Source organism: Triturus cristatus, chromosome 7 (genome assembly GCF_964204655.1).
Source record: "Triturus cristatus chromosome 7, aTriCri1.1, whole genome shotgun sequence".
NCBI classification, from domain to species: domain Eukaryota; kingdom Metazoa; phylum Chordata; class Amphibia; order Caudata; family Salamandridae; genus Triturus; species Triturus cristatus.
This window is the reverse complement of record NC_140590.1, coordinates 1,350,736,235-1,350,761,445: the sequence shown is the minus strand read 5'-3', so window position 1 is coordinate 1,350,761,445 and position 25,211 is coordinate 1,350,736,235. Positions and strand designations below refer to the sequence as shown.

The 25,211-nt window shown below is 49.3% G+C and overlaps 1 protein-coding gene across 3 annotated transcripts in view; it reads right to left on the bottom strand.

Moving 5' to 3' along the window:
- Positions 1 to 25,211, bottom strand: part of NDRG3 (NDRG family member 3) — a 589,772-nt gene that overhangs the window by 441,632 nt on the left and 122,929 nt on the right. For all 3 annotated transcript variants that reach the window (XM_085619018.1, XM_085619019.1, XM_085619020.1), the window contains exon 4: positions 24,064 to 24,169. In XM_085619018.1, coding sequence (XP_085475144.1) covers positions 24,064 to 24,169 — 106 coding nt within the window. The remainder of the gene's footprint in view (positions 1 to 24,063; positions 24,170 to 25,211) is intronic.

The window sequence follows — 25,211 nt, the reverse complement described above, 5'->3', positions numbered from 1 at the left end:
GGCGCACGGACTTGCCGGGCCTGCGAGGGAAGCCGGATCGCCTGAGGCACGACTGAGGCAGAGAGGCAGGCGGCCCAGAGGGATTGACACCGCCGATTGGGAAGAGGCCGGGAGGTGGACCGGCTGGAGGTGGCGCAGGTAAACCGGAGGGGCCTGTTCCATGGGTGCGGTGGGAGCGCGCCCGCGGCCCTCCGCCCAACATCCAAGCGAGCCCTTCAGTGGCGGCAAACGGCGGTGGGCGGTAAGGCCTGAGGAGGACAGCAGACCGCGGAGTGGTGTACTGGCCGCGCTGGTGGCTCTACGGCGGCGACGTGGCTGGCCGGTGTGGCTGGAAGGTTGCATCGCCCGGGCGGAGAGGAGGTGAAGCCGGGGCGCGAGGGATGCCTGCCGGCGCTCGGGCTGAGCCACGATCCTTGGCGAAGCAGCGGGCGACATCCACCATGCGCCCGAAGGTGGGGAAACCCACACAAACCAATAAACTCGATAAATACGCTGTACCCACCGGCCAGGCGCAGTCTGGGGCGACGATGGAGACCGATGTAGAACGTGCAGAACCCTCCCTGACCTCCATTATGGCCGCGATACAGACGCTAGGTACTAACCTTGAGACAAAGATGGACAAGATCTCGATCGAGGTTAATCTGCTGCGCACGGACCTTGGCAAAACTACGGAGAGGTCCAAAGCTAATGAGACGGACATAAAGCCACTGCAGGCCGCAGAGAAACGACTTTAGGGGCGCATTAACGAGCTGGTCCTCCAGCATCGTCAAATGGCCCTTTGCATCGAGGACCAGGAAGGGAGGGCCCGAAGGAGCAACATCCGCATCGTAGGTGTGCCGGAGGGAATGGAGGGGCGCAGCGTAGAGCTCTTTCTGGAGGACCTCATTCTGCATCATTTGAAGCCCGGACGACTCTCAAAGCTCTTCACCATCGAGCGGGCTCACCGTGCCCCGCTCCCTAGACCCAGGCCGGGGGCGCCGCCGCGGACAATCATCGCTAAAATATTGAACTATCGTGACAGGGACGCCATCTTATAGATGGCCAGGCAGCAAGGCGATCTCCAGCACGAAGGGGCCACCATCAGATTCTTCCCTGACTTCACGCTGCGGGTTCAGCAGGAGCGCCGCTCGTTCCTGGGCGTGAAGGCGGCACTCCAGGAACGGGGCGTGAAGTACATGATGTTCTTCCCCGCCAAACTGAAAATCATCGCGGACGGCAAATCGCATTTCTTCACCTCACCGGCGGCGGTCCAGGAGTGGCTTGATGCGACGGCGACGGAGGTGCGAAGGGGGCACGATCGTCAACACACGCCGCAGAGGGGAGCGGCATCTCCTGGCTCAGTGGACGGGGGAGCGGCGCGTGCTGAACAGAGTCAGGGGTCGTGGAGGTCCAGATCGAACAGCCCCCGCTGGGACTCGCTTTCGGACGCAGCGGCACGTTGAGACTGCCAAACAAGGGACCAGGACATACAGAACAGTAAGGTATAGGGCGTGTACCGGGGTCCTGGTTGACGTGGCTGGGTGGTGATGCAGACCTTGTCGCTCCCTCCCTTGCTGGTTTTGAGACTGACCCTGGTTTTCATCGCGCACTCAGGGGACCATTAATCTGGGGACACACGGTTATGGCGGCTGGAGTTGGGGCCGGCATACGCACTCCCTAACAGAGTTCTCCCGGGGGGGGCGGTTACTCTCTCCGGGGTGGGTTGGGCGGCAGGCGCTCTGCTAATTGGGGCGTTGGGTAGTTTAAAACCTGCGGAGCAGGGAGCGGAGTGGGGGGTGGGGGGGTATGTTTGGTGGGATGTTGCAGCGGTTCTGGCTGGGCCGGGAAGGCAGACCGGGACGGACCCACGTTGGGCAGTCCTTATTTATATGTCTCTTGTTTTGAGCGGTTGGGGGGATGGGTGGGAGGGGGGGGTGGTTAGAAGGTTGTTATGGTCACACTGATGATATGGTGGGGCTGGAGGGCGGCGCCGGTACTCAAAGACAGGTGGACTCCTACAGTAATGGGTATGGCTAGTAGTCGCGAAGACAGCCTTCGGGTTCTTAGCTGGAATGTTAATGGTCTGGGAAATGGGCTCAAGCGTACTATTGTCCTACAGTTTATCAAATGCCACCTCCCAGATGTAGTGTTACTGCAGGAAACGCACTTAATGGGAAACGCATGTCAGGCCCTCAACAGATGGGGGTACACTCTAGCGGTCCACTCTGGCTTCACCTCCGGCTCTCGGGGGGTGGGGATTCTGCTTCGTCGTTCCCTGCCACTCCACATTGATCACTCGGAAACAGACCCACTGGGCCGCTTTGCGGGCTTGTCGGGGAGATGGGCTGGCCGTCGATGGAATCTCCTCTCTGCTTATATCCCCCCAGGCCTCCAGACTCAGGCGTATGTGGACCTCGGTAGGCTCCTGCTCTCCCTCCCGGACGGGGCGTTGATCATCGGGGGTGACTTTAACGCAGTGATCTCCGGAACCCTTGACAGACAACCCCCTAGAGAAACACCGCGGGGGCACAGGTGGCTGGCAGACTTCGACGCCTTCGGGCTCACGGACAGCTGGCGGCTGTCGCACCCCACGAGCAGACGCTTTACCTTCCACTCTGGCCCTCATCACTCTTTCTCCCGCCTAGACTATATATTGACTTCCTCACAGCCTGACATGACTATACGGAAGGCCGCCCTTCTGGCGCGCGGCATCTCTGATCATTCCCCGGTTTACGTGCTCCTTGCGGGGGGGGGGGGGGCCGGGAGGGATGTGTCTTGCCCATACCCGCCTGGCGCCTCAGGGGTGAGGACATCCGGAAAAAGTTGGCCGGCTCAATCGAGCAATACTTCGAGCTTAACGTCGGGTCGACTACCTCCGCGGTCACCCTGTGGGAGGCCTTTAAAACGGTGCTGCGGGGAGAGGCCCTTTCGGCCATCTCAGGCAGCCGTAAGGAACGGGTGGCGCAAATCACCTCGGCTGAAACGGATCTTCGGGCACTTGAAGAAACCGCGTGCGCAGACGCTGACCCGGGGGTGCGACACCGGTTGCGCATCAAAACCGCAGAGTATAAGGAGCTGGTCACGCACGCTGCCAGGACAGCCATTCAACACAAGGACGGCAGGATATATGACCAGGACGACAAGGTGGGCAAGCTTATTGCCTGGCTCGAGAAAAAACAAAGGGCCACTACTGTGGTGCCGGAGATTCTTAAGGCGTCGAGGGGACGTGATAACGGAGCCCCGAGAGATAGCGGCGGAATTCGCAGGGCACTATCGACAGATATAAAGTAAGGGGTCGGATCGTCCAGAGGAGGACTCTTTTTTTGAGAGGGAAAAGAGTGTTTTTATTATTTATTTATAAGTGTTGGCGATTGACATGTATGTACATACATAAATTTCAAATAGCTTGGCAGCTTTAACAATGACATAACAGAACTTGACAGCATGAAGAGCACCATCAAGAAGAGTTTGTGTTGAGGTCAGACAATCCCTTTCTCTCAGCCTCTCCTCACCCCCTTCTGTCCCCCAGTACCCCAGCAAGTGATATAGTGCATCTCGTCCTCAACAAGTTGTCTTGGAAGGTTGGTAGATAGTGTATGATTGAGCTTGCAGTGGGATGCGCAGTATTGTTGCAGTCTGGCCCATGGGACACTGTGGGTTCAGGAAGAAGATGCTGCTTGGCGAATGTAGCTGACAAAGGGCTCCCATATGTCGCGAAGGTGAGACTTCAGGGGCATTAGGTCCCCATGGTTTGATAACTGTTCGTGACAATAGGTTATGCCTTTGATCCAGTCTTGAGTTTTTGGTGTCAGCGTGCCTCCCCAGCATATCGACCTCTGCGTTTAGCGAGAAGCATTAGCGCATTGAATTTTCGGGAGCCGCTGGCCACCGCCGCTACATAGCCCAACAGACAAATCAGAGGTGACGGGAGCTGCAGTGTGTTTATTACTTTCTCAATTACAGCAAATACCTCCACCCAGTATGCGGCTATGGTGGGACACTGCCAAGCAAGGTGAATAAAGTCTGCAGTGGTAGCCTGGCATCACAAGCAGTGAGAATCTGTGGATAGACTTATTGGGTGTATCGACACGGTAGCTCGATAAGTGCGGTGCAAAAAGTTAAAATGTATGAGCCATAGCCTGTAATTTGGAGATAAGATTTGAAGTTGGCTGCAGCAAAAGGACCATTGTGCGTCAGTGAGGGGAGGTTGAGATCTTCTCCCCAGGACGCATGGGCAGGTGTGATTAGTTTACGGGAAGAGGCAGTGGTGTACAGATATTCTAATGCTATCAGAGAAGTCGGTGGAAATGGGAACGTGTCGAATAGTGCCTAGCACGTCACCCACAGTTGGTAATATAGGAGAATGTCAAGGGGCCTACCGGAGTCGTCCCGCTGGGTCGTGGGGCCATGAAATTTGTCACTAGGAATGAGGTCTGAAAATGTACGTATGTTGAGCCAGCTTGCGCGGCCGCAAGTGCCCTTCATCCTGTACAGGGGGTAGCAGGGGGTGGCTCACCACCAGGATCGATGGGGCATAAAAAAGTGGAACCTTCGCAGGACGAGGCAATCCAGCCCATGCCCACTGCATGCATTGTGGAGTATCTACTTTGGTTGTTAGATGTTTCTATGGGAGAAACAGTCATCAAGAGTAGCCATGGGGGAATACTGCATCTATCTCCACTGCGACCTGTGGTTGGAAAGAAGTAGGGTGCATCCAGTGATGTATAAAGTGCATACATTTGTAGGTCTGGTGCTCCCAACCCTCCCTGAGCCGGTGGTAGGTTTAGCAATTCGTATTTTACCCGGAGTTGCCGGCCCGCCCAAACCATGGTGATGAGATTGGGTCACAGTCGTTTGAAGAAGGCCTCTGATCAGGATGGGAAGGTTCACAAATAGATAAAGAAACGTTGGCAGTACACCCGTTTTTGCAATAGCAATCTGGCCCGCCATGGACAAGAGGAGTTTGGACCATAGCGGGATACGGTCCTCGAACCATGTCATTACTCTGCCATAATTTGACTTCCAGAGTTCAGCAATATCTCTGCTGATGTAAATCCCTAAATATTTGATGGGACCGACTGCCCACTGAAATGGATACTCTGTGGGGAATGGGACTGCGGCTTCTGTTAGGAGAAGGAGCATAGATTTAGCCCAGCTATATTGAACTCTGGATAGGCCCTAGAAGTGTATTATTTCCAGAACTAGTGGGGAGAGGTTACGTTTTGGCTTACTCACAGAGAGTTATGTCGACCGCATAGAGGGACACTAAGGCCGCGGGTTGTGAAACCTACCCTCCAATTTGCATGTCTTTTCTGAATATGTGCAGCCAGTGGCTCCATCGTAATAACAAAGAGCAAGTGGGAAAGCGGGCACCCCTGGCGTGTGCCCCTGCTGACCAAGAATGTTTATGATATCTGCCCATTAAGGCGTACCCTGGCCGTGGGCAGGATATAAAGAAGGTGATTTGTGCGCAAAAAGTGGAACTGAGGCCCATTCTGGTTAACAGCTGGAAGAGAAATCCCCATTCCTTTTTTTTTTTTTTTTAATTTTTCCAAAACCTTTATTGAAGAGAAAACAAAGTTACAGCCTTACTTGAGATGCAAGCACGTACATACAGTGGAGGTATATAGTATAAACCATTTCGAATAATTTTAAAACAGATTTATCCGAGGTTTTTAGAAAAGAAAGAGAAAAAAGGGAAAAAAAAAAAAGAAAAAAAAAAAGGGAGATAGGAAACCAAGCTAAAAGCCAATAAAGATTTAACTATTGTTTAAATCATTTGCCCAATCACTAAGTGGTCTCCAAATCTTGAATCCCTTAATTTTCCCTCTTTTCCCCTTTTGAACATAGAGAGCATTCTCCAAATGAAATACATGTAACAAGCGTATTTTCCATTGCCCGAATGTTGGAGGTTGTGGATCAAGCCACGAGGAGGCGATACATAGTCTAAGTATAGACATCGAAATAAAAAGAAACTCCTTGCAGTTGTCCTCTGGTATGGATACCCCAAGTAGCATAAATTGGGGAGATAGCGATATCCTTCTGTTCAGAACATGTTGCAGAAACGAGGTGACCTCCAGCCTAAGTTTCTCAAGCTCCGGGCATGTAGAAGAAATATGCACCAGGTCTGCACCCAAAATTTTACATCTAAAACAGTGGATACCCTCCGACCCACCCCATTTAATGATTTTAGCAGGAGAGATATAGAGATCAAAGAATGTTTTAAAACATTGTGCGCGGAGGTTAGCTGTAGACAATACAGTATTAGCTAATACAATAGCGCTTTCCAGGAACGAGTCGGTAACCTCAAGCCTTTCCTGCCATTTATTAGAATGCTTTTCGATATCGTCAGGTACACCTTCCATAAGTATCCCATAAAGCTTCGAAATTGTGGGGGGGGGGTCGCTGCCGGTAATGATCTCTAACAGCGGGATAGCAGTAAATCCAATGGTACCTCCAATTTTCTTAGTAATTAAATCCCTTATTTGTAGAAACTTTAAAAAGTCCCTGTTCGTAAGATTAAACCTATTTTTAACTATATCAAATGTGGCTAGCTGATCCCCATCCAGCAGGTCTGCTATGTTACGAACTCCGGCCCTTAACCACCGGTCAAAATATCCATCCAGCAGTGTTTCGGGGACCTGACTGTTAAGAAATGGGGTGTATCTACTAAACCTGCCTATACCTAATTTGTTTCTAACCCTGGTCCAAATTTGATATGCGGTGATCAAACTCTTAAATCGAGTTCTTTTGTAATAGCTGGGCTCATACATTTTTAAGAAACAGCCACGTACTCCCGGGCCCATTAGCATCTCATATATAGTAGGCAGGGCATTCACAATCATGGTCCTATTATCGAGGGGTCGAAACAAGGGCCAATAGTATTTGAGTGATGCCGCCAAATAGTATAGTCTAAAATTTGGTAACCCAAGTCCGCCTCTTTCAGCTGGTAGAGCTAAGAAACAATTTGCACGGCACGGTTTTTTATAAGACCAAATGAATCTCGCTATCTCTCGCTCAATCAGTTGAAACCACAAATTACGTATTTCCAGGGGTATTGTGCGAAAAATATATAGTAATTTCGGTAAGACTACCATTTTAACCAAGTTACATCTCCCGATAATAGATAGCTTCAGATTATCCCATCGACCCATATCCTTCTTAATTTTATGTATTATAGGAGTTCTATTTGCCTCTACTATCTCCTCAGTTTTAGCCTTGACACGGATACCAAGATATACCGCCTCCTCCACTATTCTATCATCTATAGAAATCATAGATTTATTAACTAGAATCTGGGTTTTGCCCCTGTTAAGCCTATAACCAGAAATTCGACCGAACTTCTCGGCCAACATTTCGACTTCAGGCAATGCAGTGGATAATTCCGACGTGACAACAGCGACATCGTCAGCGTATGCCAACATTTTAATATCCATATGATTTAGTCTAAAAGGGGGGATGTTCTCTGAGGTCTCTAAGGCCCTGAGAAATGGGTCCATATACAGCGCATATAGCAAGGGGGAAGATGGGCATCCTTGTCTTGTCCCTCGTTCTATGGGGAAAGGTTCAGAGAAGGCTCCCATGATCTGTACCTGCGCTGACGATTTGTAATAAAGAGCCTGCATTGCCCTAATGAAGCCTTCTCCTAAATTATTAGCTTTAAGGCATTTCCATAAATAGCTCCAGGAGACACGATCAAATGCCTTTTCGGCGTCTAGAAATGCCACTGCTACTGGGAGTTTTAAGACATCAGAGGCATTAAGCACTGTAATAAGTCTTCTTATGTGATCCTCTGTCCCCCTTCCATGTATAAATCCGTGCTGCCACCGGGAAACCAATTGCGGCATAACTCTATTGAGGCGGGAAGCGAGAATCTTAGAATATAACTTAGCATCACTGTTTAGGAGTGTTATGGTTCTATAGGAACCCATATTTAGCGGGTCCTTGTCTTTTTTTAAGAATAGGACAATATTTGCCGAACCCCAGGAGGCCGGTGGTATGTCTCCCCTCTTTATGGAATTAAAAAGACCAAGAAGCTCCGCTCCCAACTCCTTAAAAAAAGTTTTATAAAATTCTAAGGGTATAGCGTCAATACCGGTAGCTTTAGATGATGGTAGATCATATAGTGCCTTCTGGAGTTCTTTATCTGAGAATCCCACATCGAGAAGGCACGCCTCCTCGTCTGCCAGTTTTACTTTGGGTAAAAGCAGAGGATCCTAACCTTCGCTTGGGATCGCTTCTGCCGCGTACAGGGCTCTATAGAAATCTTTAAAAGAGTTTCTGATCTCGACCTCAGAGATTAGAGCACCGTTCATATTTTTTATTTGGCTTATATGACGGGCAGAAATTTGTTGTCTGGTCCTGACTGCAAGTAGTCGCCCGACAGATTCGCTATATTCATAGCATTCTCGCTGCTTAACTAAATATAGACCTGCCAGCTTGCTTAGGTAGAGATCGTTTAAAGTTGATTTGATCACTAAAATTGAGTCCAAAACTTCAGTAGGTTCGATTTTATCTCTTATTTTTGCTATTAATTCGGACTCGAGTTGAGAAAGTTTCTGGTAAAAACCCTTCACCTGATCAATGTATCTCTTCCTTCTGCCCGCTCCAAAGCTAATGGTCTCCCCTCGTATCCAGGCCTTAAATGTGTCCCAGACCATTCCTGGAGAAGCCATGCCCTTGTTGGTGCTAAAAAATTCGCCTATCCTACTTCTCATATAGTTTCTATAGTCTTGATCTAAAAGAATAGCCCTTTCGAATGACCATTTATGTTTATTTACCGTACAGTCAGTAGGAAACTCAAAAATCAATGGGTTGTGATCGGATAAAACCCTGGGGAGTAATTCAATTTTTGCAGCCTTAAGAAGTGATGGTGAGACCAAGAAATAATCCAGTCTGGCACATTTTTGATGAGGGGCTGAATAAAAAGTGAAGCCTGGATCCTTGCCCCTTAATTTAGGCCAAACATCTATAAGCCCCATAGCTGTTATTAAATCCTTTAATGCCCTGCGGACTTGTGGTTTACGGTCACTGGTTCCAGTACTGCCAGCGGTTTCGGCCCCATTGATATTTAGATCGCCACATAATATGTAAGGTTCTGGCCAGGACGGGAGCTCGCTAGATAGGAATCTCAGTACTGAGGGATCATCTAATACCGAAGAGTAGACCGAGCCCAGTGTAAAGTGGCCAGATCCTCCCTTGATGACCATGAGACTCCATCTACCCAATTTATCCACACTTTTACGATCACAGATCAGGCTAGTATTTCTACATAGCACGGCAACTCCTTTTGTCCTGCAGTCCTGGTTGGTATGTGCTAGTCTCTTAAACCCCATAGTATCTAACAGGTTACATTCTTTATTGGATATATGGGTCTCTTGTAGACATAATAGATCTACACCAAAAAGTTTGAAGTCTTCTTGTGCCCTTCTTTTATTCTTATCGTTGAGCCCACATATGTTGATGGTGGCTATGCGGAGATAAGAGCTAGCCATGGCTAATTATTACTTCCATCGATTTTTATAAGAACATTCTGGTCTATTTCCAATTCTTCGGCCAGGGCCTACGATGTTTAAAGACTTGTCATAAAGATAGACAATAATCCTACTAAATTTGACATTCAAGTAGCAGTTTAATAGAAAAACCTTGCCCACACCTAGCTGTACTGTACTTGCAAAACATGCTAACCTTACATCATTTAGGCTAAACAACAAGTTGTGTTTCCCCCCCCCTCTCTCCCTCCCCCCCCCGTCCCCCACCCCCTCCCCGTCCCCTTAAACACGGCAAAAGGACCAGTGGGTCCCTAGTGATGTGGAGCGGGAGGGCTCCCCTGTAGAAATCCCCCCCAAAAAAAGAGATCAATATACACCAGCACGTACATAATAGTAACATGTCATAGCTGGGCTGGCCCAAAAAAAAAAAAAAAAAAAGGGAAAAAGATTAGTGACATTCAAAATCATATACTTATTAGCCCAGAGAATACACATCCCAGGAATTCCCAGGGCACACAACGGCTAATTATAATGTATTTAGGAATTCTTTGGCCAAGATTTCTGATAAGAAAAACAATTGCTTTCCTTAATGCAATATTTTTAGTTTTGCCGGATTAAGCAAAAATACTTGCGCACCTTTCGCCTGAAACAGAGGCATTAGTGAGCGAAGCTGCCACCTTCGCTCAACTGTAGCCTGGCAAAACTCTGGCCTAACAAAAAATTCTTCACCCTTTCCCCTTCTCTTCTGATTGGGTCTGGCTACATTATAGACTGCTTCGCGGGCCAAAAAGTTATTGAGGGAGATCAGTATGGCACGGGGTGGCACATTGTCTTGGTTTGACTGCTGTCGCACTTTAAAGGGGAAGCGATGGGCCCTATGTATTTCAGAATTCCAGTCCCAGCTCTTTAGATCCGGAAAAGCTTCAGTAAATAGTTCTACCACAAACTGACGCACATCTGATGTTTCAAGGCCTTCCGGTATACCAAGAATGCGAAGGTTGTTCCTTCTCATTCGATTTTCTACGTCAGTGAGCTTCCAGGTGACGTCCTCCCTCTGACTTTTCAGACTCTCGGTGGCCCCTCTCTGTGCACTCAGCTCATCCTCGAGTTTTGAAACACGCTCCTCCACCTCGCATGTCCTAACTGCGATATCGGCACACGTTTTGGCAACTCTTTTAATTGAGTTCTGTAGTTTGCGGCAGGCACTCTGGGCCCTTGAGCTCTCTGCCCTAGTCTCTGATCTGTGCGCCATGATAAGCTGGTAGATAGAGTGAAGAGTGACTTCCTTAGGAGCCTCCTGTTCCACACCAGGCCCTAAGGTAGCAACCCTTTGTTCAGTAGTTAAGTCAGCAACACTGCTAGTGAATGAATAATCCCAAGCTAATGGCTCTTGTAAATTATTGACCGAAGGATCCCCCAGATACCCTTGTACCTTAGCTTTCCGGATTGTGTCTGGCTCATTGGTTGTCATCTCCTCCAGCTGATTCTCATCCTCGAAAGAAGAAATACTTTCGCTGTCCTCGTCAAGTAGTTTTTTACTCTGGTTGCCGTCTTCGGATGATGTTGAGGGATCAGACATTGAATAGAATTTATCACCCATTTCCGACTCCTTTACAGATTCAGACCCAGTAGTTGCGGAAAAGATGGTACCGGCTTGACTAATTGTGCCACAAATATTACTGTGTCCGTGTTTCTCAGGTGTAGACCTAGAGTTAGGCAGCAAAACTACAGGACCCAGAATGCCTCTGCCACTATCAGCACCACTCTGTCCTGGCTCGCAGCTCGCAGCCCCCTCAGACAGATGGAATCGGTCCAGAATTGACAGCCGGCACCGGGAACACATTCCCCGCTGCCGGAACAGAGGCGGTAAACTCATGTGCGTTTGCTTTCATCTTTCGAGCGCTGCGGCTTGAAGAGTGGGTGTACATCTTGCTTTGCTCGGACTGACTTGGGTGTCTGCTCCTTCTGGTTACGGTTTGCCGGAGCTTTCTTAGTGACTTTTACCGGGCTATTGGTACCGCCCGCAGTCTGACGAGACTTGGTGACCTTGGGGGGACCTTTTGGCGCCATGCCGGTCAGAGCTGACCACACCACTGGATACTTCGGTTGTAAGGTACGGAGCGGTCTGAAGGCACTGCACGGGGGTCGCGGATCTGTTTGCTGAGGTAAGACCAGCCGCCAAATCATCACAGTCCGTTATACTGGTGAATTGCACTCCTTCCCTGTTACTGTCGGCTAAAAAACATTAGCGGGGATCGTTAACAGGGGAGCCCGGAGGTCCTGCTCACACGGCTGTCTGACCAGCCGCCATCTTGCCGATCAGGTTTTTAGGAGGACTCTGATGAACTGCTCGCAGATATTCGCATGCCCTGCCTGTCGGAGGCCGACCGTGAGGCCCTAGAGGCCCCTCTCGCTGCTGATGAGCTGCAGCATGCGATTGTGGACCTTCGCCCGGGTAAAGCACTTGGACCGAATGGTCTGCCGATTGAGCTCTACAAGCTGAAGCCCGATGTTCTTAGCGTGCACCTCCTCCATATGTTTGAGGAAAGCGCGGCGACAGGGAGCTTGCCACGCGAGCAGCGCCTGGCCACTATAGTGTCAATACCGAAGGAAGGGAAGCCGAGAGACGCCTGCTCATCGTATCGACCGATCTCACTGCTCAATGCAGAGCCGAAAATATTGGCAAAAACTCTCGCCAATAGGGTTCTCTCCGTCCTCCCCACGCTGGTACACCCGGATCAGTCCGGCTTCATGCCACATCGTAATACGGCATTAAACATTCGCCGCCTGAATGGCGTATTGGGCAGGTGCCACACGATCCGAGAAGACGCGGTGGTGGTGTCGCTTGATGCAACCATGGCTTTCGACACCCTCGAATGGCCATACATGATGGCGGTACTGCGTAAACTGGGCTTCGGCCCCCGCTTTGCGGCGTGGGTTCGCCTCCTCTACTCGGAAGCCCCTGGCTCAGGTGGTGGTCAACAACAGGGTTACTGAGGTTTTCGCCCTGGAGAGGGGCACCAGACAGGGGTGCCCGCTCTCTCCTCTCCTATTTGCGCTCTCCCTTGAGCCGCTGGCAGCGTGGATCCGACAGGACATCCACCTCACAGGGCTGCGATGGACGGACGGCTGGGAGGATAAAATCTTGCTATACGCCGATGATATCCTCCTCTACTTGTCCCACCCGCGGAGATCTATAGTGGCGGCGATGGATACATTTACAAGTTTCGGACGCAACTCAGAGTTCCGCATAAATTGGACCAAATCCGTTCTCTATGTCCTCCATGGCGGCCCCCCCAGGCTCCCCGACAGCTGCCCGCTCACCGTGGCGGAGGACGGCTTCAGGTACCTTGGATTGTTTGTCACCCTAGATAGGACTCTACGGTACGAAAAAAAACTTACTGCCGCCACTGCGACGGCTCCAAAGCGACTCGTGTTCGTGGCAGAGACTCCCATTGTCCCTGCTGGGCCGGGCGGCCCTCTTTAAAATGATGGCGCTCCCTAGATTACTATACGCCCTCCAAAACTACCTGGACTTAGTGCCCAATTCCTACTTTGTGGCTATAGAGGCGGCGCAGCGAGCTCTCCTTTGGGCGGGCGCGCCCAGAATCGCGTTGCGGAAACTCACGCTGGAATGGTACGACGGGGGGGGGGGGGGGGATAGCCCTCCCAGATATCCGCAAGTACTATTGGGCAGCACACCTTTCGGCGATCAATCAGGGGACGTATAGTGCTGGGGATGACCCAGGTTACGGGATGGACAGGTGGTTACTCCCGGGGGGGGGGGGAATTATGAGGTCGCGCTTTACTCTAAACCCGGCAAGTATCAGCTCACTGGACCGACGAAGCATTCGGTGCAAATATGGCACGCGGCTCACCGCAAGCTGGGCTGGTCTAACACTTTGACCATGACCACCCCCCTGTGGGCGTCGGAGAAATTGGGAAGCCTGGGACACACAAAGGGGTTCCGTAGCTGGGACCTTATTGGGATCTCCCAGGTGAAGGACCTGTGGGGATCCGAGGGGGTCAGATCCTTTGCCTACCTGCAGGAAACGTACGACTTGGCACCTACGGAGTACTTCCGATACCTGCAGATTAGACACTCCCTCCAAGCGAACATTCCTCCCGGGACTCGACCCCTGCAGGCCTCCCCGCTCGAGGATCGGCTGCTCGACGGGCACATGCCAGAACATGCCATCTCGCTCACGTACAAAAAAACTGATCAATAATCCCCCAGATTCGCTTGATTCCCTGAAAGAGAAGTGGGTGGCTGATGGACTTGAAATTGACGACGAGGAGTGGGTTACCGCTCTGGCGTCCCCAAGGGAGGTGGCGATATCGGCTAGACTCCGACTCGTGCAGCTTAAAATATTGCACAGAGTATACGTTTCTTGCACAAGAATTCAGGTGATGGGGGGGGGGGGGGCTCTGCCGGCGAGGGTGTGGGGAGTCTGGCTCCTTTTTCCATATCTTGTGGGAGTGCCCCGGGGTGCAGCGGTTCTGGAGGCGAGTTGTGTCCTGCATGGGGGAAGTGTGGGAGGTGGACCTTCGCACAGAGGCAAAGCGATGTCTCCTGAACATATGGGAACCCACGGACTTATCTACACGGGGGAGGCTCTGGGTCACGCTCGGGCAAATGGTGGCAAAAAGGAACATAGCCCGACTGTGGGGTGCAGCGAGGCTGCCGAAAGTGGTGGACTGGCAAAAAGACATGGATTTGTGTATGCTGCAGGAGAAGACGGTATATACGGCAAGGGGGTGCCCCAGAAAGTGGGGGGGAAGTGTGGGCGCTTTGGAACACCTACAGAGGTGATATCTGTGAGCCTCCGCAGGCCCGACTATCCGGCTTGGAGATCAAAGATTGAATCTAGCCTACGCTCAGGCTTAAGATTAATATGTCTAGTCCTACACTGTCGTCTGTATTGCTGGTGCTGCAGCAAACCTGCTCTCTTGATGACCCACGTTTTCATATGTGACCTTGTTATGTTTTTTGTGTATAATAAAAAGTTTAAAAAAAAAAAGAAATTCATAAAACTAGTGTGTGTCTTGGCAGTCTGAACAGAGAATTGGCTATACAGTGGGATTAAATTGTGCACTCAGTCATACATGATGGTCCCGCCAACGTCTAGGTACCAAAAGACAGAACAATTACATCTGGGGAAGAAGGTACAGATCAAAGAAGGAAGTGGTCTTAAAGCGGTCCATCAACAGATGCAAAGTAAAGAGTTAAGGGAACATTAAGATTAAGCTATTCACCCGGCATATTAATACAAAGTATGAAAGTTTAAAACAGATTTCAGAACAGTGTTTTTTTCTAAACTACTTTTGGGTAATCACCAATCTTAAAGTATTATAGATTAGTTTTTAAATTAACGATTCCTAGTGGGTCGCAAATCTACCCATCTCATCAGTACTAATGAGGTAGGTCACAATTTGAGATCCATTAGGAATGGCAGCCATCACAGTGATGGTGGTCTGCTGAGGTCAGGCCAAAGAAGCCGTCTCTCCAGACTTGGCTGTCTAGGCAGTAGTGTTTGGTGAACGTATGCAGCGATGCCCACGTGTACGCCTGACAGATGTCATTCAGAGGAACTCCTCTTCCCAAGGTAGTAGTGGCTGCCGTCGCCCTGGTGGAATGGGCGCGTAGCCCGTCTAGAGACTCCTTTTTACCCGGAGAATAACGAGACTTAATACACAACACGACCCATCGAGAAATGGTGCGTTTGTGTACAGCCCGACCCTTTTTTGTGCCCACGTAGCCAACAAAAAGTTGATCATCCACCCGGAACTGTTTCGTGCGATCCAGATAGGAGAGCGCACCTTTTGGGTCCAAACGATGGAGCCTCTCTTCCTCCTTCGAAGGATGCAGAGGCGGAAAGGTGGTGGGCAAAGTAATGGTCTGCCCGATGTGGAAGGCAGTGACCATCTTAGAATGGATGGACGGGTCCGGAGAACCACCTTGTCCGGATGAACAGACAGGAAAGGAGGCTTTGAAGAAAGAGCCTGCGGCTCACTCACCCTTCTAGCAGAAGTGATGACTACCAGGAAAGCAGTCTTAAGAGTCAAGAGACACAAGGGACAGTTATGAAGAGGCTCAAAGGGAGCGCACATTAAATAAGTTAGCACACGATTCAAGTCCCACTGAGGCATAACAAAGGGGATTGAAGGAAAAAGATGCAAGCCTTTTAAGAAACGGTTAACTACCGGGGACTTGAAAAGAGAAGGCTGATCTGGCAACCGAAGCAAGGCAGAGATGGCTGAAAGATAGCCCTTGACAGAGCGGAGCCCTGCTGGGCTAAAGAGAAGGAATAAGAGTACTTCAGAAAGAGGGGCAGAAAGGGGATCCACAGCCTCTGCTGTGCACCATGCCACAAATTTGTTCCACTGGCAGGCGTATACAGTTTTAGTGGAGGGACGCCTGGCTGTCAAGATTACGCAACATACTTCAGGAGGCAGGTCGAAAGACGTCAACTGCCGCCGCTCAATCTCCACGCACGGAGGTGGAGACTGGGCAGGTTCAGGTGGGGGACTGTCCCCTGTTGCGAAAGAAGATCCTCCCAAAGAGGCAGTCTGATTGGAGGATCGATGGCCATGTTGAGGAGCTCGGGATACCAGAATCTACATGCCCAATCCGGAGCCACAAGAATGACTTGGGCCCGGTTGCATCTGATCTTCAGCACTCTGGGCAGAAGTGGTATAGGCGGAAAGGCATACAGCAGACCGCAACACCACTCGCTACAAAAAGCGTCGCCGAGCGAGGGCCGCCTTGGAAATTCCATAAGCAGAATTGCTGCCATTGCGCTTTCTCTTCGGTGGTGAATAGATCTAACCAAGGCTCTCCCCACTGTTGAAAGAGACCTTGCACCACCTCCGAATGGAGATGCCATTCGTGACCCATTATGCACCTGCGACTGAGCTCATCTGTCCTGGCGTTCAGAGAACCAGCCTGGTGTTGAACCACCAGGGATATGCTCCGATGTTCCAGCCATGTCCAAAGACGGAGGGCCTCCCGACACAGGTTCCACGACCCCACCCCGCTCTCATTGTTGCAGTACCACATGGTGGTGGTGTTGTCTGAACACCTGCACTACTCTTCCCCGGACAGAGGGAAGGAATGCTTTCAGTGCAAGAGGAATCACCTGGAGCCCCAGAAGGTTGATGTGAAGCCCAGACTCCGCCTCTGATCTCCACCTCTCCCATGTGGCCGCCCCATCCCAAAAGAGATGCATCCATCACCAAAGTGTGGTTCTGGTTGGGGAAGGGAGAGGGATCTGCCATTGACCCAATCCTGGTTCGTGAGCCACCACTGCAGTTGTTGTGCAGTGCCCTCCGAGACCTGGACACAATAAGACAGATTCCCCTGATGCTGCGCCCACTGGAACTTCATGTCCCACTGCAGAGTCCGCATATGCCACCTGGCATGATTAAACTGCAGGATTCAGGAGGCCATGAGGCCCAGCAGCCTCAGGGTCATTCTGACTGAAACCCGGGATAGAGGCTGAAAGATTGGAATCAATGCTCTAACTCGCTGTCGTGTCCAGAACCGCTCCGATGAAGAGGAGCCTCTGAGAGGGAATCAGGTGCGACGTCTGCACATTGAAGGAGAAACCCAGTGAATGCAGGAGGTCGGCCGTAGTATGGAGGTGGGAGTAGACTACCTGGGGCGAGCCCGCCTTCAACAGCCAGTCGTCGAGATAGGGGAAAGACAAACTTTCACTTTCGTGAACACCTGAGGGGTGCTGGTAAGGTCAAAGGGGAGCACAGTAAACTGAAAGTGCTCATGGCCATGGCCAGCTAGGATTGCTAGGTTATCCACCAAGATTTATGAGGATGCTCTCATCCAAGGGGTGAAGAACAAAAGGACTGATTTGTCAAGATTTCATAGATTTGCATTTGAGGATGAGGTTTGTGATGAGAACGATGAAAGCGATTTTGAGTCCATTAATCTTGAAGAGATGTGTGGTTTCTGAGAAAGAATGGAGGAAAGAAGTTGATGTGGATGAAGGTATGAAGCATGCTTTGAATTTTGTTGCTGATGGTTGGCTGATGAAGAGTGGTTAAAGTGAGTGTCAACCTTTTTAGAAAGTTCACTCAATGATCTGTGGAAAGTTGAACACTAATGAGGAGAGAAACTTCTTTCACCAGTTGGGCTAAGACGTACTCTCATTAAGAGTGTACAAGAGGAGCATTTGGGTAGCACTTTCACTAAGCGGCAACTTAGGGAATTTTGTTGGTGGTCTTCTGTGGATAGAGAAGCAGATCATTTGATTAGTCAGCGTTTGATTTTGCTTCTACAGAGAAAAATCTTTAGGTTCATTGTCAACCACTGCATCCCACTGAATATCTAGTGTGCTTGGGTGAAAATTGGCATAGATTTGGTGGGGCCATTCAATGCTTTACCTGCACATTCACATCTTGCTTTAGTATTGGTTTTTACTTTAAGTGGCCTGAGATCAGGTTTATTGCTGAGCACAAAGTGTGATGGATTTTCTTAAGGATGTTTTCTTGAAGGATTGGTTTCCACAGTTCTTGGTTTCGAACAACGGAGTGCAATTTTAGTGATGAAGTGACATTTTCTAAGGTCAGGAAATGTGAAACGCTTGAAAGGTTTGGTTTATCATCCTCAAACCAACTTTTTGGTTAAGCGCATTAACTGAGTTTTGGTTCAATGTGTGCAATGGGTCACTTGAAATAAGTGTGTGTTCAGTAATGGTGTGTTTGATGATGTGGTTTTATCGCACCAGTCTGCATTCTACCACTAAAGTGTCATCATTTGAATTACATAGAGATCGTATACCTGCCACTAAAGTGTCCTAGTTGGATGCCTAAGTGGGTGAAATCTGGGGGATTTGCTTGAAGATTTTGACATGGTTAGAATCAATGTGCAAGAAGCTCAAAACAGTTAGTGTATTACAAAATAAAGTATATGAAGACTAGTGTTTAAGGTGGGGGATGCGGTTCCAATCAAGAAAGGATGTTTTGTAAAGAAAGGTAAAGAGACGTTTGAAAAACCAGTTGTCATTGACAGTGTGTGTTAATGCGGTAAGAGTCAAGTGTAGGAATTGGTGAATCGTGGCGAGAGTGGTGAGATTAACAAGTTACGTACCTTCGGTAACGCATTTTCTGTTGGATACAATATCTGCCTGTGGATTCCTCACCTTTTGAATTTCCCCTGCGCCAGCATTCCAGGGAAATTCGTTTCTTAGCTCTCCCATGTCGACGAGGGCGTCATAATAGCACAGCTCTGCTCGTGACACCAGAACCATAAGACATAGTTAGAGTGCAGACGTCAGTTCCAACCAATTTTTCAGCGCCTACGAGGTGAACAGGCGGACCGACAACATAACATAAGTATACCCAGTATACAAAATATATATACACAAACCTAGTATATACACAAGTAGAAAGGAAAAGTCAATAACCAAAGCATTTCCTACCAACAAGTTGTATCTTCCTCAGAACTCTAGGAATCAAGGGTATGGCAGGAAACACGTAAAGAAGTTGCAAGCTCCAATCCAATTGAAATGTGTCCCCCAACGCTCCCTACAGCAGATACTGAAGGCTGCAGAACAGGCAGTGCACATTCTCCTGAGTAGCAAAAAGGTCCACCCAAGGAAACCCCACACTTCCTGAAGGTCAGGGCCATCACCTTCGAATGAAGCCACCACTCGTGATCGGCCGAATAATGCTGATGGAGACTGTACGCACACACATTTAGCACTCCTGCCAGATGATTTGCCATCACCCAATTCTGATGGCCCTGAGCCAAGGTCCAGAGTCGCAGACCCTCTCTGCAGAGACGATACTACCCTACCCCTCCCGGTTTGTTTATGTACCACATCGCTGTAGTGCTGTCCGTCAGGACTTGAATCGACTGACCGCAAAGGGAGGGAGGGAAGGAAGGCCTTGAGAGCCAAACATATTGCCCGCAATTCCAAAAGTTGATGTGAAGCAACCTTTCCTCCTGAGATCAAAGACCCTTGATCTCCAGATCTCCCAGATGAGCACCTGACCCTACAGTGGAGGCATCCGTGATCACTGTGGCCACTGGTGGAGGAGGTTGAAAGGGCTTTCCTTGAGACAGTTGCCCTGCACACTCCAACAAAACAGCTCAGCTGAAGTGTCTCTGGAGATTCTGACCTTCTCCCCAAGATCTCCATTGTGCTGATACCACTGCCTGCAGAGGCTGACCAACAGTATACAGGAAGCAAACAGACCGAGCAGGCATAGGACTAGAACAACCTCTCCATTGTGAAATAAAGGAATCATCTCCTGAATGTCGAGAATCCTCGCAGGCGGGAAATGTCGACACAGTAGTGTCCAGTACTGCAACTATGAACAGGCTGCGCTAAAAGGGCACCAGGTGAGATTTAGGCACATTTATTGAGAAACCCAAGTTGAACAACAGTCACATTATTGCATGCAGGTGACGCAACACCATCTCTGGTGACTTTGCTTTGAGCAGCCAGTCATCCAGATAAGGGAAAACAAGAATCCCCGACATTCTGAGATGTGCTGACACCACCGCTATCACCCTTGTGAAGAGCAGAGGTGCAAAAGTAAGGCCGAATGGGAGGACCGCAAACTGGTAGTGTTAAGACCCTACGTTAAACCGGAGATACTTCCGATGCGACTTCAGAATAGGGATGTGGAACTAGGCATCCTGTAAGTCGAACGACACCATCCAGTTTTCCAGCTGCAGTGCCAGGAGAACCTGAGATAAGGTCAATATTTTGAACCTTTCCTGCTCGAGTTAAAAATTCAAAACCCTGAGGTCCAAGATCGGCCTTAGACAGCCGTCCTTTTTGAGAATCAGGAAATAACGGGAGTAACATACCTGGCCCCTTTCCTGCTCCAGAAACACCTTTATCGCACCTTTCTGTAGTAAGGAAAGAATCTCCTGCTGCAGAAGCAGCAAATGGTCCCCTGACCACCAGTCCTGGCGAGGAGGATAAGGAGGTGGAAGCTCTTGAAAAGGTAGGGCGTACCCATTTTCCACAAGATTCAAAACCCAACGGTCTATGGTAACCGATTTGAATCTAGTAGAAAACTGGACACCCGACCCCCTACAGGACCAGCATGCTCCAAGACGGGGGATCTAGAGCTGCTATCCCGTGGTACCAGTGGTGCGGACAAGGGAGGAGGAGGAGGAGGAGGAAGACTGCTGTCGAGAAGCTCCCCAAAGACGGCCTCTACCTTTTCCTCTGTACGGCCTGTACAGAGGGTTCTTCTGTTGCTGCTATGGCTGCTGACGGCCTCGAAAGGAAGCTGCCTTCCCGAAACCTCGATGCCTTTTGTATCCAATCCTGGGCTGGGACTGCAGGTCCCAAGGATCTTGCAGTAGCCCTACTGTCCATGAATCGCTGCAGCGCAGAGTCTGCCTTGGTTCCAAACAATCTTGACCCATCGAAGGGTAGATCCAGTAAAGTATCCTGTACATCTGGTGAGAAACCTGAAGATCTAAACCAGGCATGCCTAGTAGCAATCTAGTAAACAATCACTCTGGCAACAGAGTATGCTGTGTCCAGACCCGACGGGCTGCTGCTTGCCAATCTGAAAGTGCGTCAAGAAAATGAACACTATCATCTTCAGGACGTTTAGGAGCCACTTGCTTGACAGAGTTCATTAGAGCATGAATGTACTTCCCTAGCAAACATGCAGCTTTCGTTGACTTCAGAGCCATACTTGCTGAGGAAAACACCTTTTTGGCCGACAGCTCTAATTTCGAGACTCTGTCCCCCAGGGTGGTAGGAAAGGAATCAGTTGACTGCTTGGAACAAGAAGCTTGAACCACCAAGCTTTCTGGAGATGGATGGGCAGAAAGGAAAGATGGACAACCAGGAGCAGGTCTATACCCTTTTTCCACGGATCTAGAAACTGCAGGGGCAGACAAGGGTTTCTGCCACACTTCCATAATTGGCTCCGTCAACGCTTCATTTAAAGGCATCAGAGGTTCAATAGAGGAGGAAGGAGACTTTAGCACCTCAGTCAGAATATTTGACTTTACCTCAGCTGAGGGTAACTGAAGGTCCAACAATTCAGCAGCTTTTCTGATAACCAAGTGATAAGGGACAACATCCCGGGAAGGTAAAGCCTTTGGAGAACAAAGTTCCCACTCCAGGGAAGTATCAAGGCCACCAGCCTCATGTAGACCTTCCGCCTGTTCTTGGTGGTACTCATCTTCCTCCAGCAGTCTTTGCGCTTCCCTCCTGGAACGTTGCTTCAGAAACTGAGTCGGCGGCGCCAACCGCGGCACCGGTGACAACAGCGCTGAAGGAGGACCTTCCGAAGTGGGCAACGGTGCCGAATCTGGGATAATGCCGGCCTAACACCAGACTGTGCCGGTGATTGAGGTATAGGAGTTGAAAACCTCAGCGCCGGAAACTGCTACGATGGAGCAGTCAGCATAAAAAGGCATGAAAGGTGCCTGGGCATACTGATGGCGGAGGCCCAAATTAAAGGCAACCGGACCCACGGGTCTAGAAGGCGCGCCGGTAGGGTAGGATGCCCTGGAAAACATGCCAAACATCGCATTAAGGAAATGCGAAGGATCCGATCCTGGTCCTGGGAAAGGAGGATATGGATCCGAATTCCCCTGGTCTTGATCCATCCGAAGCGTACGAGGGGGCTGAGGCTGCGGAGCCATCGACACCTGCACAGGTGAAGCCGCAGGAACAGGAGAAGACTCCCTGGGAGCCAGAGACTCCCTGGGCGCCGGCGAGCTACTGGATGCTGGAGAATCCCTGGGCGTCGGCAAATCCCTCGGTGCCAGAGAGTAGGTCGGAGTCACCTGCGGAGAAGGCGATGGAGAGATGAACTCTTTTTCATAACGCCGCTGGACGAGAGAGCCTGATCTCGAAGCCTTGCCCTTCGAAGATAGACGTTGTGATCCATGTCTTCTCTTCTTATGCTTCTTCGACTTCGAAGCACGCGAGGTCGACTACTTCCATCTTTTACAACTCCTTTTCTTCTTTTTCACCCACGCCATGAAGAGTTTGGCCTCACGTTCTTTCAGCGCCTTCAGGTTCATCTTCCGACAGCACAAACACCTTTTGATGTCGTGGTCTGAAGAAAGACACCAAAGACAGTTGTTGTGGGGGTCCGTAATGGCATATGGCCCCCACACTCCTTGCAGGGCTTGAAACCAGGCTTCTTCGAAGTAGCCATTCTCACTGCAACACAAAGAGGAAGAAACCAAGTATTCACAGTAAAATGGAAAGTCCCAGAAAACCACGTTACGCGTCGACTGCGCAGAAAAAAGGGAACTGACGTCAGCTTGCAAATGAGGTCTTCTTATGGCTCCGGTGATGTCATACGGTGTCGCGAGCTGAGCTGTGCTATGACGTCCTCGTCGATGTGGGAGAGCTAAGAAAAGAGTTTCCATGGAATGCTGGTGTTGGGGTAATTCAAAAGGTGAGGAATCCACAGGCAGATGTATCCATCAGAAGTTGTCCTTTCAAGGTTATATTTTGGATCCTAAAATGGACCATGGTTTTGTTTCTTTTGGCTGAAGTACACAGGTAGAAGGACTTCTGTGGGGATTTAGATAAAAGTGCTTTATTTTTTATAGTTATGAGAATTTATTCTATTACAGTGTTCTAGATTCAATTATGTATGGTATGAGTAAGTTTCATTTTTGTTTTTAGTTTGGTTAAAGGAAGATGTAAAGTAGTAATATGGGTACATGCATGACATCACAAATACTTAGAATGTTATATATAAAGTTACTTTTTGGGAAAGTGGATTCAGTTGTTGTGAACGAGCGCCATTGCAGTAGCACTGACAGCTCCCACCTTTACTGCTGTTAATTTTTAAACTTCATGTTTCCAAGGTGGTTTTGTGTGCATTATTACAGAGAGCAAGAGGGAAAACAACAAAGAAGAGTAAAAAAAAGTGAAAGGAAGAAAATGAATTGATACAGTAAGTTCTCCAGCATCGACTACTGCTCCTTTACATTCTAAACACTTTAAAGTGTGCCACTCAATACAATTTAAATTTGCAGCGTCAAACCAGTAGGTGCCACTTGATTTTACAAACTGTAAAAGGAACCCAATAAATTAGTTGGAATTGGGCACTTCATGTCTTAAGCCACCCCTCTGAGTGAGAAGTGTGTTGCCTGAATTTTACCTTCTACCCCAAATCACCTTTCACAAGTAACCCTTGACTTTACCTCACTACACCCTGAAAGTAACTTGGAAACAGTGAGCTTGAAGTGGTTCAAAGGAGGGTTGTATTATTCTTCACAAAGTTTGCGTGCCTGCTCTTGAGCCATACAGGCTGATGAACATGCCGAGGAGAGGAAATGACAGATCCACAGAAAGCATTTCTGGGCACTTTTTCAAGCATCTCAATGCTGTTGCATATTTCACTGTGTAGTAAAGTATTTGTGTGGTCTGGCACAAGCATGTACATCTTACACAGTACTGCTGTCTAATCCAACCCAATGTTTCTTTATCAGCAATTGTTTGGATTTCTATTACCAAGGGTTCAAGTATAAAATTACAAAGCCCTCTCCAGGAAATGTAATGCACACTTGGCCTGCTTTCGAGAGCCGTTTAGGTTGGAATTGAAACAATTTGCCCTTCTAACTTACGGTTGAGGCCAATGTCATGATATGTGAGAATGACAGGTCTGCTTCCCTTTGGTGTTCCACGCATGGTGACATGCAGAACTCCATGTGCAGTTTCAATGTTGTGTTCCTAGGAGTAAAAAAAACAACAAAAAAAACACTTGTTTAGAACATCCTCTAAAACCTACAAAAAAAGTTCATTCCTTCAAGAGATATATTCATCATCAGAGTAGTGCAAGATTCTATGAAATAATGCAAATAAATACAATTCTATGTCAGGACCGGAGGCGAGGATTATGCTATTCTTTCTTCACTTTATTGAATAGCAGCCATTCAAAGTCAAAGTAAAACAAACTACCACTCCCATGGAACATTGGGAAAACCAGTTTGAAACAATAGAGAGTCCATGGATAGAGTGTCCCGTCCATCTGCACCAATCATGGGGCTCGAGGGTCCTCATAGTCCTCTGTTACTGTCCATTCCCCCTTTTTCTTCGCTGTTCGCAGCCAGATAAGTCTGATTTATTTCTCTCTGCTTGTAATTTCTTGACTGTACATGATAATGTTGTTTTATGCCTTAGGGCGTTAATGGTTTGTTTTATACGCTCAGTAGAGCTGCTTTGCGTTCTGTGTCGCATTTGTGCAGGTTTTCACTATCTGTCACAGCAGAGTGCGGACGTGCACGTCGGGCGATTTCAATCGCCGATGCGCGTCTGGTTAGGGTTTGGCATCGCTCTGTTCTATTATCAGTTCTCAGGTTTTCCTTTCAGGGATCTCTCGCAAGTCTCCTGCTACTCTGTTGACTCTAGTCCGGCCGTGGGAGCGCCTGAGCTCCCTCGCGGCTGCGAAACTCTGTGCAGGCTCGGTAGCGAACTCCTCTCACCGCCAGAGGGCACCTGTGCACGTACTCAGCCCATGACCGCGAGCTTTGGATTCCGCGCATTCCTGGATCCAAGCCGCAACCCCGCAGGGAGCCGTGTCCACCTGTCTGTGAACACCCGCTCCACCAGGTCTGTAATCCCTGCCATTAGGCAGCGCTTCTTGGTGTTAAAACGCCCCCGTATACACCCGCTTCCACACAGGTCTGTATTCTGCTATGAGGCAGATTTCCTTTGGAGTTTCTCGCCCCGGGGGTCAGTACCATTAGGTCTTCTCACACTATCAGATTCTGTA